Here is a 15123-nt window from a genome sequence, read left to right as displayed (position 1 = left end):
TGGATTCGTTTTCACTGGGGAATTTTGGTAGGGGATTCGATTTTAGAGATTGATTTTGGGGGTGATTCGATTATTTGAACTGTTGTGTGTGATTGTGTAAAAATAAACAAAACTTGTGAAATGTTTTGATTTTGTGGGAATGCATAAAAAACAGAACAACTTTTGTCTATCTATTTGGGGTTATTGGTGGCAGATTATGGGGCTAGAGGGTGGTGGCAGATGGTGGTGGTGATGCCGAACTAATATCCCAGATGCAAACAACCAAACAAACGAAAAAACAAAAGAATGGGGATTGAAAAGTTGGTGTCAAAGTGTGTGTCGTGCATATTTCTTTTCTTTTTGTTTTTTTTATAATAAAAATAATTAACAAATTAAAAAGAAACTAAAAAAGAAATGAGAAATGGCAGAATAGTCATTTTAGGTCGGCAGGGATGAAACGTGCACATTTAAAACAAATGAGGGATGATCTGAGTTAATTTTTGAAAATAGGGACTAAACGTGCATTTTGACACCCGCACGAGAGACGATTCGTGTAATTTACTCCTTTACTATTGTTCCATTTTATATAGTCGTTTAAATTTTATAATGTCGCCCGAATTTTAAAATGTTGTCCGAATTTTATATGGTTATCGAAATTTATAATAATAATACTAATAATAATAATAATAATAATAATAATAATAATAATAATAATAATGTTATTATTATTATTATTATTAAAAGAAAAATATAGGAAAAAAAATGATGTCAAAAATTGTTAATTAGATTGATGTTAGGAAGGTAAAATTAGTTAACGAGATACTTATAATACAACATATATATATATATATATATATATATATATATATATATATATATATATATATATATATATATATATATATATATATATATATATATATATATATATCAACAATAAAAATAGCAACACAGTAAATGTTAACAAAATAAATAAATAATGATAGTAGATGACATCAACATTCACATGTTAACCATAGATTTTTCGTAGTCAATTTTCCAAAATAACATTTTTTGGTGGAATAGAAAATGTATCACACAAGATGTCAATCTTTAGCAATGGTAATGTATGAAAATTGAAAATGTGACCGGGTCATTTTTATTTTTTAGTATTATAACAAAAAGTTTTAAAAATAATTATTTTGGTTATTTTCTTTTAAATAATTAATTTACTATTTAGTTATTAAGTTATAGAAACTTTATTTTGAAAAGAGTAAATTACAATTTTGGTCCCTATGATTTGGTCAAATTCATATACTCAGTTCAATATTTAAAAATTTGACAAGATGTATCTATATGCTTTAAAGAAATTGCACTGCACATCCTTATTCCACTTAAACTGACCATTTTACCCTTACTTTTATATATTTCATTTTCTTATATAATACTTTTATATATATATATATATATATATATATATATATATATATATATATATATGATTGTTTTTTTTTTATATTTTCCACTTATATTTTATTTTATTTATTTATATTTTTTTATGATTTATGTATATTTTTTAAAGTTTTATTTGAATATATTTTTACTGTTTTTTATATTTTGTTTGTTTATATTTTTTTGACATTTTATTTGGATAAATTTTCTAGTTTTTTTTTTGTTGTTGTTTTGTTCGAATATATCTTTTAATGTATTTTTTATCTTTTGTTTTTATATATTTTAAAATCTTTTTATAAAATTTTGTGTATAAAAATATAAAAATCTTAGTTAAATGAGAATTTGACTAACACATATTAGGTATATGATTATTTATTTTAATAAGGTTACTCTATATGCTAACCAAAATTCAAAACGAGTGTCAATAGATTCAAATTCAATTTTTTTAGTTTTATAATTTTTTTGCACATTTCGTTCCGAATTGAAAATGCTAATTAGAATTCATATAACTCAAACACATGTGTCAATGTTCTCGATTTCATTTTTTTTAGAAATTTTGTTCGTTTTCGATTTATATGGTTTTCCAATTAGCATTTTTATATTTGAAACCCTTTTTCGTATTTCAGTTAGGCTATCTATTAATCTTATTAAAAATATAATTTTATTCCTAATCTAAGTTCATAATATTCATATTCAAAGAAATTTTTTTACAATGTGTATTAACAAACAAAATGTCAAAAAAATTAAAATGTATTCAGATAACACGCCAAAGAACTAAAAAAAAATATTCAAAAAACCATCATAAAAATATAAACAAAAAAATGTAAAAAAAAAAAAAAAAAAAACATTTTTTGGTGTGTTGTTTGAATATATTTTAATTTTTTTGACGTTTTTTGGTGTATTGTTTAAAAAACATTTTTTGGTGTGTTTTTTACATTTTTTTTGTTTATATTTCTATGATGCTTTATTATTATTATTATTATTATTATTTTTTGCGTATTGTTTGAATACATTTTAAGTTTTTGACGTTTTGCTTGTTTATACTTTTTATAAAATATGTAAAAAAAAGTCCGTTAAATGTGAATGTTATTAATTTAGATTAGGTATAAAAATATATTTTCAATATGATTAATAGATAAAATAACTGAAATTCGGAAAGTGGTTTCAGGTTATATATAAAGGCTAATTGGAAAACCATATAACTCGATATAACTCGAAAACTTACAAATTGTCTAAAAATAAAAACAATGAACTCGAGAACATTGACACATGTGTTTGAGTTATATGAATTTTGATTATCATTTTCCATTCGGAACGAAATAGAAAAAAAAAATTCTAAAACTATAAAAATTGAAGTTGAATCCATTAACACTCGTTTGAACTTCCGTTAGCCTATATATGTAACACCGTAAATTTCAAACCAAATTTTTTATTTTTAAAACACATAAAACTCATATTTTATATTTCATAAAAACCATAAGTGTCTCCAATGTCAACATAAATCCACAACAACAGTCAAATCCCAAAATCCTCAACATAATCACGAACAAGTGTGTACAATCACGCCGGCGCCTTTCGCGGTCCTGAGAGGTATCTGAAACACATATCACACAATACGGTAAACACAAAACTTAGTGAGTTCCCTAAAATACCATATACACAAATAATAACCCTCTCATTGCTATAACTCGGCATAGACCCTCCGATCTCATGCATCTCTGTGTGGACCCTCCAGTCATGTGTCTCAGTGAGGACCATCCAGTCTCACAGCTCGGTTTGGACCCTCCGGTCAACTCAGTTTGGACCCTCCATTCATATCTCAGTAAACACATAATATATCATATACATCACACAGATAAAATGCATAATATCACATAACTCAAGTAAGCACATAAGACCCTCAGGTCACACAAAGAGTACCACTCTAGGTAAAGTATAGTGAGAAGACTCACCTCGTAAGCAAGCATGAAATAACCTCGTACACGAATCTTGAACTAGCCTCCGCCTAACACATAGGATAACTAACTCTAACTGGCACTCTATTCACAACTCTAAATAAACCAAGGGTTATTCTTTATCTCTCTCTCCCTCTCTCTCTCTGTCTCTATATAACTCTTGAAATGGGTAAAAGACCATTTTACCCCTCCATTGTCACCATAATACTTGACCTGACCAAACCCTAAAGTCAACACTCAAGTCAACAGTACATGTTGACCTGACTCGCCGAGTGACTCGTTGAGTCCCCTTGTTTCTTATGAAATATCGCGAATATCTAATTTAACTCATTGAGTTGTCTCGTCAACTCGCCGAGTTACCCAAGTCCAGACTCATCGGGGAAAACCCTTGTTGACTCGTTGAGTCAGTTCATTGACTCAACGAGTCGCTTAAGTCGGTTTCTCATTCAAACGTTTTAAGGCAGATCTACTACTCCAAACCCTAGATCTAGGCTCCCATGGCTTAACTGTCACGTAAAGTTTCGATCTTTATGTTCATGCATGGCATAGCTTGCTCCAAATGACAATACAACTCTAACAAGGGTGTTTAAGCACAATGACTCTTATGTGGCTGAATAAAGTTGGAAACTTTGGACACTCTGTACCTCAAAAGGTACATATCTGAAGTCTAGACCTCCCAATAGACTCCATGCACTCATTGTCTCAACAAAAGGTTGTAAAAGCCCTAATTTCCATACTCAAGAGATCCAATTAATTAGATGAGAAATGTGCAAGCTTTTTACCTTCCACAGAAACCCCAAGTGAGCGAATGCAAGATCCCACAACCTTTTCTCGTTCCTTACTTGAATCTCACTCCTTTTCCTTCCAAAAGATCCACCAAAACACTCAATAATAGCTCACACTCTCTCTCTTAGCTCAAGGGCCGATTAGGGTTTCATACAGGGGAGTTGGGCAGCTGTTGAGGCGAAAATGAGGACATAAGTTTCATTAAATAGGGCCAAAACCCAGGGATTTAGGGTTTCACCTCGCAGCGCCTACTCGACGAGTTAGCTCTTTGACTCGTCGAGTCGGTTTTTTTAGACCCATGTAGTCAATCAGTCTCTACTTGACGAGTTGAGGCACCAACTCGTCAAGTTGCTCAATAGATCTCAAAATAATTAAATAAAAGGATAATATACATGGGAGCCCGGATGTTACAATACAACAACCCTATTAAAATAAATAATTATATACCCAACATGTGTTAATTATATTCTCATTTAACTAACCTTTTTACATTTTTTATACAAAAAATATTTATAAAAAGCTTTACAAATATATAAAAAACATAACATAAAAAAAAACATTAAAATGTATATTTGAACAAAACATCAAATTTTTTTTTTGAAAAATTATCCAAATAAAACGTCAAAAAAATATAAATAAACAAAATATAAAAAACATTAAAATATATATATATATATATATATATATATATATATATATATATATATATATATATTCGAATAAATTTTTTAAAAATATATATAAATCATAAAAAATATAAATAATAAAATAAAAAATAAGCTGAAAAATATAAAAAAATTAAACAATTATATATATATATATATATATATATATATATATATAAGAAAAAGAAATATATAAAAATAAGGGTAAAGTGGTCTTTTTATGTGGATTAAGGATGTGCAGTGAAATTTCTTTAAACTACAGGGATGCAACTTGTTAAATTTTCAAAGTTTGGACTGAATATGCGAATTTAACAACACCACAGGGACCAAAACTATAATTTACTCTTTTTCTCCCACAAAACCTATATTTTACCCTGAATTCCCAATTTTCAGCTCAAAAACTGCATAAGTTGCGTTTGTATCGTGTTTGTCGTCGTTCCCGAACGTCGATCTATTAGGGTTCCAGTAATCCAGAAGAATACACAATGATTTCCGTTCTTTACACGCTTTTGTTCGTTGAAATGACAACGATTCTATTACTTTTATTCAAAACCCCACTTCGAGAGCTTTTAATCGCCGGTTTAGATCATCTGAAACGAGGGAGAGCTCCATTGATCGTAAAATCCGTCGGCGCCACTGTATTCACCATCATGATCTACGAAATCTACAACATTTCTGATACACGTAGCCGCCCCATGGATACCGTCGGTCCCACCGATCAAATCATCCTCGCTTACCAAATGCTCGAAGCGTCTCTCATCGGTGATACTTCTTTCGTTCCTTTTTTGTTTTTTCGTGATATTGTTGCGATTGATTAATTTCAATTTACATTTGGTTTTGCAATTGCTTTACACTAACATGATTTATTGAATATATGTTAAAACGAATTCATACCAAGGTATGAATTAAACACAAAAGGCGTCTTGCATGTGGGTTTTGCATCAAATCAATTTTACTACACCAATTATTAGCTTGTAAATAATCCATTTTGAGATAAGCAATGGTTATCCATATGTATGATGATTACTTATTTCACTTAAATTGCATGGGTATATCATCGTTTATGCTTGTTTCTTCGAATCTATACAGTGTAAATTTATATAGGGTATGTTCGATATCATATTCTACACAAATCAATGTTGCAGCTACCTTATTTTTGCTAAAATCGGGTGAAATCTTAAATGATGCAGGTGTATCGATTTTCCTTTTACTGATAATAGACAGAATACATTATTACATTAGAGAATTACGCACACTCAGAAATACTTTAGAAGCTGGAAAGAAACAAGATGGGAGTAAGAATAATGGTGCGACCGAGGTTAAAGCTCTGAATGAAGAAATACATAAACTGAAGACAAAGATCACAAAGCTGGAATCCGAATCTGGTAAAAAGGGGAACGAGATCAAATCTACGGAATCTGATTCCGGTGTTCCCCGGAATCAGTCAGAAGGTTCTGGTGGGAAGAAGGATATTTGAGTTCATAAAATGTTGATGCCAAGGGAGGAAATAAATGGGGAAATATTGCAATTTATGGAAGATAAGAAAATGTAGTTGAGAATTGAGATCAATGGAGTTTTTTATAGCAATTTAGTGTTTGCACTAAATTTTACCCCAATTTTACCAAATTTATATGATTAATTATTTAAGGTCTTTCAAGTCTACATTAAGTTGGTTGTTAGATATAAAATTTCAAATTATTTTGCTATTATATTATATACATTACAAATTTAAACAAATACTTTCTTGTATTTATAGAATTTAACTTAAACAAGCTCATGGATTTGCTTCCCGAGTAACAAAAATCTATCTTCAAGTTTTATACTAACAAAAGTCTATCTTTTTATAATATATTCAATGCAAAAATCTTTTCAAAAGCTTTTTTTTTTTTTTTTTTTTTTTTTATTATCTAAGGATGATTACATAAATTATTATTTTTCCAAAGCTCATTCGATGTTTTGACAAAAAATCAAAATAAATCATCAATTTTGAAACGTGTCGGTTTCGAACTACTTTTTAAGTTTCAAAAAACAGTTTTTCTAACAAAAATCTATTTCACATCAAACAAGTTGTGAAGTACTACTGAATTTGAAATTTAAAGTTTTGAAGTACACCAAATGAAATTTTTTAAATCACTTTCCACTTTGTTTCATCTTCATTCTTCAATGTTCTCAAACAAACGTCCTACATTTGATTTAAATGAATAAATCATTGTAATGATCATTATTTAGCGAAATGATGTTTTTATTTATTTGTTTGCATCACAAAATAACTATTTTCTTTGTGGAATGTATTTTTCTGGAAATTTCTTTTTTCACGTAATTTTCATGAATCCCTCCCCTCCCACCCACAATAATGATATCGATTTTATTCTTGCCAAAAATAATGTAATTTTTGTGAAATAAATATAAATCACAAAATTTGCTAACATATTTTTTAAATAGTAAAGTACATCATATAGATGACCGATCGAACCTGTCTCAAGGCCAACATATGGAAGATAAATTACATAATACTAATAATATTTTAGATCGTATTAGGACTAGAACCCCAACTTCATTTATGGACTTCGACATCAAATATTTTCTTTTAAAAGTAAAAAGAGTGAATACATCAAAATTGGTTAGTGTAACATCCTCAATTTGATCCTAGAGTTTTTGTTGTTTTTACTAAAATTTTAAGTAAATAATTAAAATAAAAACTAAAAGAAATAATAAATACATAAGTTACTAAAATATTTAGATTAATTATTTAAATAAAAAGGAGCCAATTTGGACTTAAAATAGAATATAGATGAGGAAGGACTAAGTTTGATAGTTTGGCCAAACTTGAGGACTGGAATTGAAATGGTTTGGGATTAATTTGATAAACATTTATATTATTAGGTTTAATTATTAAACCTAAAAGCTCCATTAAAACTAGTAGATTTAGTGGTCAATATAACAAATTAAAGGCTATTAAGGTTTAAGTTGTCAAATGAGCATTCATATATAAGCATGTCTTTTCTTATCCCTTTATTTTTACACCGAACAATCTAGAAAGAAGAAAGGCATTGAAAATTGTGACTTTGAGAAGATGAGGAGGATCTAGAGTCGTGAATTGAAGTTTGAACGGATATTGGAAGTTTAGTGACACATCATTGAGCTTAGAAGGTATAATCTTTTCCATTTCCTTGTTGATTTTCGATTTTGGGTCGTGTTGCATCTTATATCCAAAATTCACAATCAATGAATGATTTAAATAAGTTTTGGATGTTAGGAATGCACTCTAGATGATTATGAGGTTACCTTTCCACTACTTGAATGGTTGGATCCCTCTCCAAATATGTATTTGAGTATTTTGAATTCTTAACTTCATGAATGAGTTGTACACAAGCGTAGATGGCTTGTAGATTTGCTTCTAGATGTATTAATGAAGTCAGAATCATGAAATCTAATTTATTTATTTCAGTTATGAGTTATGGAGTCGAGTCAAATGATAATTCCATGATTATCAGTGAGTTGTATGAATGGAGTTGATGATTCCAACGATGAATACCAAATGAATGAAATCAAATGTTTTTGAATCAAAAGTTGAAACAACAAAATAGTTGATGAATTGAAAAAAGAATTCGATGATTTAAATTCTATAAATGAATTGGAAGTTTTTAAAGAGTATCTAAAGGAATATGGATTCAAAATCTCCATGTATGAGATTAGAACCTTAACTCAATGGGGAACTAGGAATCGTATTTGACTAGGAATCTTTTTTGAATAGATGGAATCGTGATTTAGGAATTGAGTTTGGATTGTTATGAGGGTTGTATTATGGTTTGGATGATTATCATTGATCATTATATCACAAGATAGAAGTCTAATAAGGCTTTGAAGTCGTAGATGTCTTAAGACATAAGTATGAAATTGATGCCTTAATGTATGTCCTTGAATCCATGAGATGTTAATTTTTTTGTGTGTTAAGTCATGAATGAGATACGAGCCATTTTAGTATTAATAAAAGTGTGTAGCACTTATTTATGTATAAGTCGCCATTTTTCTGTCTAATCCGACCACCGTTTCGAAAACCAACACCACCATTGCAACCATCTCAAGGTGCAGTACAAACTCCACCAAACAAAGCTTGATTAGCTCACGGAAAATAAGTTCTATGGAACCTTAGTGTCGCTATAAACCACCACCGAAAATTATCTTCCTACATCCTTACGCAAAATTCAAGCTTGGGAGAAAATTAACAACAAATTTCGATTCCGACCAATCGGGTCGCGTTTAATTTTAGACTTTAGAAAGCCACAATATTCTTACTTAATCGAGTGGCAAGATCTGCATAGGAGGATTTTTCACCATCCTAGTGAGAGCATTCAATATTGAGTTTCCTTCACCAAAATAAACTTGTGGAGTGTGGACAACTCTACATTATTGGATTATTGCCTTAGTTTATATGCATCATATGTGCCCAAGATCTAATGGGCGTTTTACTTGGTTTTGTCCCCATGAGTCTTCTTATCTCATCCTCCTAAATCAAAGGGTCTCAAATTCGATCCCATACAAAAGAGACGAATCACAGATCAAAAGGACCATTCCCACCGTATTTTTTTCCAATACAAATAAATTTGGGATTGGCATGTTCAAGAGGGGCATTTTGGTTAATACCCCATCCCCCTCTGATATAGATTTTTAGCCTACCCCTAAAGCATTGATGACAATGCTTATTTTAGCCTTCCATGTAGTAGAAAAATCAGACCCATTACCTTCTTCTCGATCATTCTCCCCGCCTCACCTTGTCTCTATGTATTTTACAATCTTAAACACATATAGCCACACAATCTCATTCCTTATTCTCGTTACTCTCGATCTTTCTCTCTTCTCTGTCAAGCCTCCACACTAGATTTCTTGTATTAAACTATTATCAAATGCTTACTATTGTTGTTATTGTATTTTATTATGGTGTCAGAATACCAAGTTCCTCGAAAGCCATTTTTGTTGCTACTAATTTTAATCTATACTCCTTTTTTAAGGGGTAGGAGTTGAGATCAACAACCATTGATCATATGATATTTTGGTTTTTATTTTTTCGTTCTTCTTTTTTGACCCTCTTGGGTAAGGGTTTAAAGACACCCTGAAGAAGTGGTAAACATTCATCTCACTTCTCAAGAATGTTTGAATACATATTTTCTTTTTTATTGATTAAAGAGCTTTTTGGTTTGGTATATTTCTTTGTCTTCTTTGTGTTGAAGATCGGTTAAAAAACGATCAATGCACTTTTTTTCCATTTATGATTTAATGGTTCTGGTGTTGATTTGTAACATTATGAGGATGGGTTTCCCTTTTCAATTTAATGGGTTATGCATCATTTTTATGGCTTTATCTCATGATTCAAGCTTTGATTTTTTTTAGTTATATAATTTTTAGGATTTTTCAAGATCTAGAAGAAATTCTAAAATCAAGAATGAAGATAGAAAAGTGGATATGAAAATATGTCTTATCATGTTTGAATGTTTTTAAAATGCTAAAAATCGGGATGAGTTGGCAAAATTATTCGATGACGTAACAAATGACGTGACAGTGTAATGTTTTGATTAGACACAAGTTTATAAGATATCCTCTTACGTTTTTCATAAGTAATTTTAAATCTAAAAAATAAAGTTTATTCCCTTATGATACAAATATATATATATATATATATATATATATATATATATATATATATATATATATATATAAAAGATGTAACACCCTTATTATCAAATATAGATTATATAACAAATAATCTTTCCAACATCTCTCAAGATCAATTCAAAACTTACTTATAGACTAAACTACAACGGAAGCAAAATAATATATATATATATATATATATATGTATATATATATATATGTATATATATATATATGTATATATATATATATATGTATATATATATATGTATATATATATATATATATATATATATATATATATATATATATTCTTCAACCAAAGAGCTTCAGATGTTACGTCTTTGCGGAACTCCTTTAGTGTCTTGTTGATCAATCATTCTCCATAGCCTTCTTATTGCCACTTGTTAAATAGTTTCCTAGGTTTCACACATTTAAAGTTTCTAAAAGGATAAACGTATGACCTAGTGGGTTCGTGCTGTACATACATGCCCATCACTTAAAAAAAATAGTTCTATCATATATCTTCAATAATTCATACAACAAAAATATCACCCGAGTACATAATTTAGGAGAACGATTAATTATCCAGAGAAAAAACCAAATGTTCATTTCCCTTCTCCTTAGACAACTCATCATCCATTGCACTAAAGTATTTTAAATATCCAAGGAAATTAGTATAATTCTCAATTCTCATCCCCGCCGATAACACACATCCATCATGTTGACGATTAAAAACCCTACCCGTTCCCACTAAACCTGTCATCCAAAAAACACACAATAGATAAACAACTCAAAATAACATTTGCACACAACCATACCTTATAATAAAATATGCTGTGAATAAATAATTGAAAAGTCGCATATATACCACATGATAAACATTTATGTGCGACCAACCATGGAACACGAAAAAACTCACATTAGAGCCGATAAGTCCTAACCGAAGCTTTATTGCTAATCTGCACCCTACATTTCACGAACAAATTTTCTAAGACAATTCTCCTAGAAAACATCATACATGCCCATTTCGGTTCCATCACACACATGCCTCCTTCGAACAACCAATAATTATTCTATCACGTTAATTAAAATGTTCGTGACAATTTTAATAAAAAATATTAATATCTTTTTTTTATGTAGACATTCCCATTTAAGGAGGTTTTACCCGTGAAAGATTTAATACTCAAAAGTCAAAACAATTAAACGTTAAACTGAAGACTTATGGATTTAAAAGAAAAAATAATAATAATAAATAAGACTAAGAAGTTATTAAAACTACAATACATTTTCTATGCCCATTTTCAATCTACAACGTAACATTTTTAAAAGAATTGAAATAATCAAAGTATTCAAAACTCACTGACCATTTATGTAAATATCATTTTAATTCAATGGAAACACTTCTGAAATTTGACGCTTGAAAAAAACGCACAAGTTGTTCCGTAGGGCTTGTAGAAATTTGATAGCTTTAAAAGAACATCAGGTTACAAAAGTTTCGGGGATCGCTTCTGTAATTACTGTTTTTGTGTAGGTAGGCAGCTAGGCTCGACGAAAATATTCCACATATGACTTTTGTTTTACTATTTAAATTTCTTATTTTATTAAATTCTTCTGGACTGAACCCACCCATCGAACTAATACTGAACCATTTATTCCTTACCCGAAAAGCCTCATTTTATACCATTTTTAAACATCTTGGAGCTTCGAAATTAATCTCAAATAAATAACTAGAATCACCATTAGTCGTCTCCACTTCCTTTTAACATACATTGGTAAATAATTTCTTAAAAATAAACTTAAATCAACTTGAATTCAATCTTTTTACCAAAAATCACAGCACTTCAAAATCATCATCAATTAAACTCCCAGTGGCCAGAATAGAGACATTAAATGGAACCAAAACACGAAGTATAGATGTATAAACATAATCAAAGGAGTATACCAAGATAAAATCAAAGAATCATACTTTAACTTGCTAGAAAGCTTCGAAAATTTTAAGAACTTTTAGCTCCGATTTCTCCTTCATTTCTTCACCGTTTTTTGCAATTCATATGGGGTTTTCATTCGATTTCCCAAGCTATATATAATGCCTAAGTTTATAATTGATGAAACCACTTCTTTTGCTCGAATTTAGTTCTTCTATTGAAGGTGACAGATTTTATGGTTAAGCCTCATTATTTTTCTTAATTAAAGTCAATTACTCCTAATTAATCAACCATCATATTATTTGAATAATATAGTAGAATTATATATGTATTTATAAAATTTTTATTTGAGTTATTACAAACTTCCCCCTTTTGAAAAATTATGTCCTCAAAATTTGTATTCAGTAAACAGATATGGGTAATGGTCTTCATATCTCGTTCGATTTCTAATGTTGCATTCGATCCCTTGGTATATCCAATCAATTAATCATCTCTACAGCTCATTCCTTAACCAAAAGAAGGTCTAATAGGTCGGAGACTCTACATTTACAAAACTGCATCATGTCTTTCCACAAGAATCCATTCGATATGACTTTTTCTCCACCTGAAACACTATTAACTTCCTTCGTTTAACCACCTAACATTTTGGTTGTTCCTGTGCATCCACTAGTTATCCGTAATTTACTGAATTTTTCCGGTAGTTTGTTGGACAAGCTCAAGTCCAACCATTTGTTTCTCCTTTAAATCATACCAACATAGTGGTACACTTCATACCATACAACTTAACCAAATTTTCACCAAGTATATTTCACCCAATGACACAATTTAATGGAACATTTTAGATATCCAGAGAAATAACTAATGGCCGACTTCCCTTCCCACTTGGCATAACATATCCATTATGCTCAAGCATTTAAATATCCAAGGAAATGAGTAACGTCTCAATTCTTATCTCCTATCGGTCACACCACACTCGTTATGGTCCCAACTATCATACACCCATATCCTCATTAAATGTGTCATCATATATTAGGCAAAAAAAATCTAAAAGCTTTCCACTTCTCCTCCACCGAGGATTCTTTCCGACTCTTCTTCAGCCCACCCAATAAACTGAAAGCTACATCAATCGTCATCAACTTACTTGGTTCCTTCCTTACATACGACTTAGTGTATAAGTGACAATGTTAATCTTCCATAAACATTAAAGATCTTACATATTCTTTGACTTCAGGTAATCCATGCACATCTACAATGTCCCATCCTTTTCAAGCAGGTTATGCAACTATTAAATAAATGCTTTCATCCTTATTGGTGCTAACCAATAGGACTCTCAAGAACTCCCTTACAAATGGTATACGTGTCACATCATGTTTTCCTATTTTATACCAACACACGTATAACTTTCTGATTATAATATATGTTAGCTTGATTTCGACAACCAATCCATTCCTACCACAATAATCAAAATATCATAGTGATGTGAATACAAAATTTAGAGGTGCAAAACAACTATCTATTTCAATCAAACAATAATCAAAATCCTCTCTTATTATTACCCAATGGTCATCATCATTCTCTATTTCTAGAGAAACTTTTACATTCTAGTCTAGGCACTTACAAAAAGTAAAGAAAGAAAAATGTTTGCATCCACATCAAATAGCACCCATTATATAGATTTACTAAAAATGCACATGCCACTATATCAGGGTATCCTAAGCTTCTTGAGCTGTCATATGGAAAACTCTTCCTTTTGTTCTTGTCGTTTTCGCCTTTTCATCTTCCGACCGATTCCCTTTCTCTGTCATCATGCGTTGGTTATTGTTATCCTTATTCCGAGGATAGTTTGACCTAATGTGATTTGGGGACCCGCACCCATAACATACTTTCCTTACTTTACAATCTGAAGCGATATGTCATATCTCCACATTTGTAGCAATTTCTTTTGTTCATATTACACTCCCCTTTATGGAGTCGTTTGCATATAGTACATTGTTCTATCCTAGACTGTTGCTCATACTTACGATCTGAACTAGAAGTCTTAACTTTCTTTGAGTCTATCTTTGAACTTTCCAACTTCCTTTTTCCTGAATCCTTATTCTCATCCTGATGATTCTTTTCTCGTTCTTGGCCTTCTGCAGCATCTACAGCAGACTGGAAGGTACCTGGTATTCGAATTTCTAGAAATTCACGAATGACAGTTTTTAGTCCCCAAATATACCTCTCAACCCTCCTTTCTTCTGTAGATACGTAAAATTAGGCAAATCTAGCTTTCTCTGTGAACTTAGTGGTGTACTCTCTCAAAGTCATATTCCCTTGTTCCAACCTCAAAAATTCTTCCTCCAACTGTTTAGCCGCTGTTCGAGGGCAAAACTTTTCTTTAAAGATTCTTAGAAACTCATCCCACTGTATCTTCTAGGCCACATCACCCCCTAACTTCCTTCACCATGCCGCACCAATGTACTGCCTCCGTTTTTAACATTGTCGCAGCATAAATCACCTTGTCCTCATCCACACATTTTCTAGTATCAAATGCTCCCTCAATCTCCATGATCCACATTGATGATAAAATGCGATCAATTTCTCCATTAAATGTTGGTGACCTACAATTCATGAACGTCTTGTAACTATAACCCCTCTGTTCATGGTTGTCATTATGCCTTGAGGGATGTGCAATGCTTGTGTCAGGATTTGAATTCGGTGTACTATAGTCGTAGTCCTCTTCACCCCCAT

General features: G+C 30.6%; 1 protein-coding gene across 1 annotated transcript; it reads left to right on the top strand.

The window, feature by feature from the left end:
* Positions 1–5215: 5215 nt before the first annotated feature.
* Positions 5216–6461, top strand: LOC145017633 (uncharacterized). The gene is made up of 2 exons (XM_078975625.1): positions 5216–5578; positions 6007–6461. The coding sequence occupies exons 1-2, from the start codon at positions 5302–5304 to the stop codon at positions 6291–6293; spliced, it is 564 nt and encodes a 187-aa protein (XP_078831751.1). The 5' UTR covers positions 5216–5301; the 3' UTR covers positions 6294–6461.
* Positions 6462–15123: the final 8662 nt, after the last annotated feature.

This window comes from Lactuca saligna, chromosome 9, assembly GCF_052625555.1.
Source record: "Lactuca saligna cultivar CGN05327 chromosome 9, ASM5262555v1, whole genome shotgun sequence".
NCBI lineage: Eukaryota > Viridiplantae > Streptophyta > Magnoliopsida > Asterales > Asteraceae > Lactuca > Lactuca saligna.
Note: the sequence above shows the minus strand (reverse complement) of the source record. Positions and strands in the feature narration are given on the sequence as shown.

Bases quoted from the DNA above. Each gene is read 5' to 3' on its own strand.
- LOC145017633 (XM_078975625.1), top strand. From the start codon at position 5,302: ATGATTTCCGTTCTTTACACGCTTTTGTTCGTTGAAATGACAACGATT. The intron at 5,579-6,006 runs GTGATACTTCTT...TAAATGATGCAG, and splicing joins GCTCGAAGCGTCTCTCATCG to GTGTATCGATTTTCCTTTTA.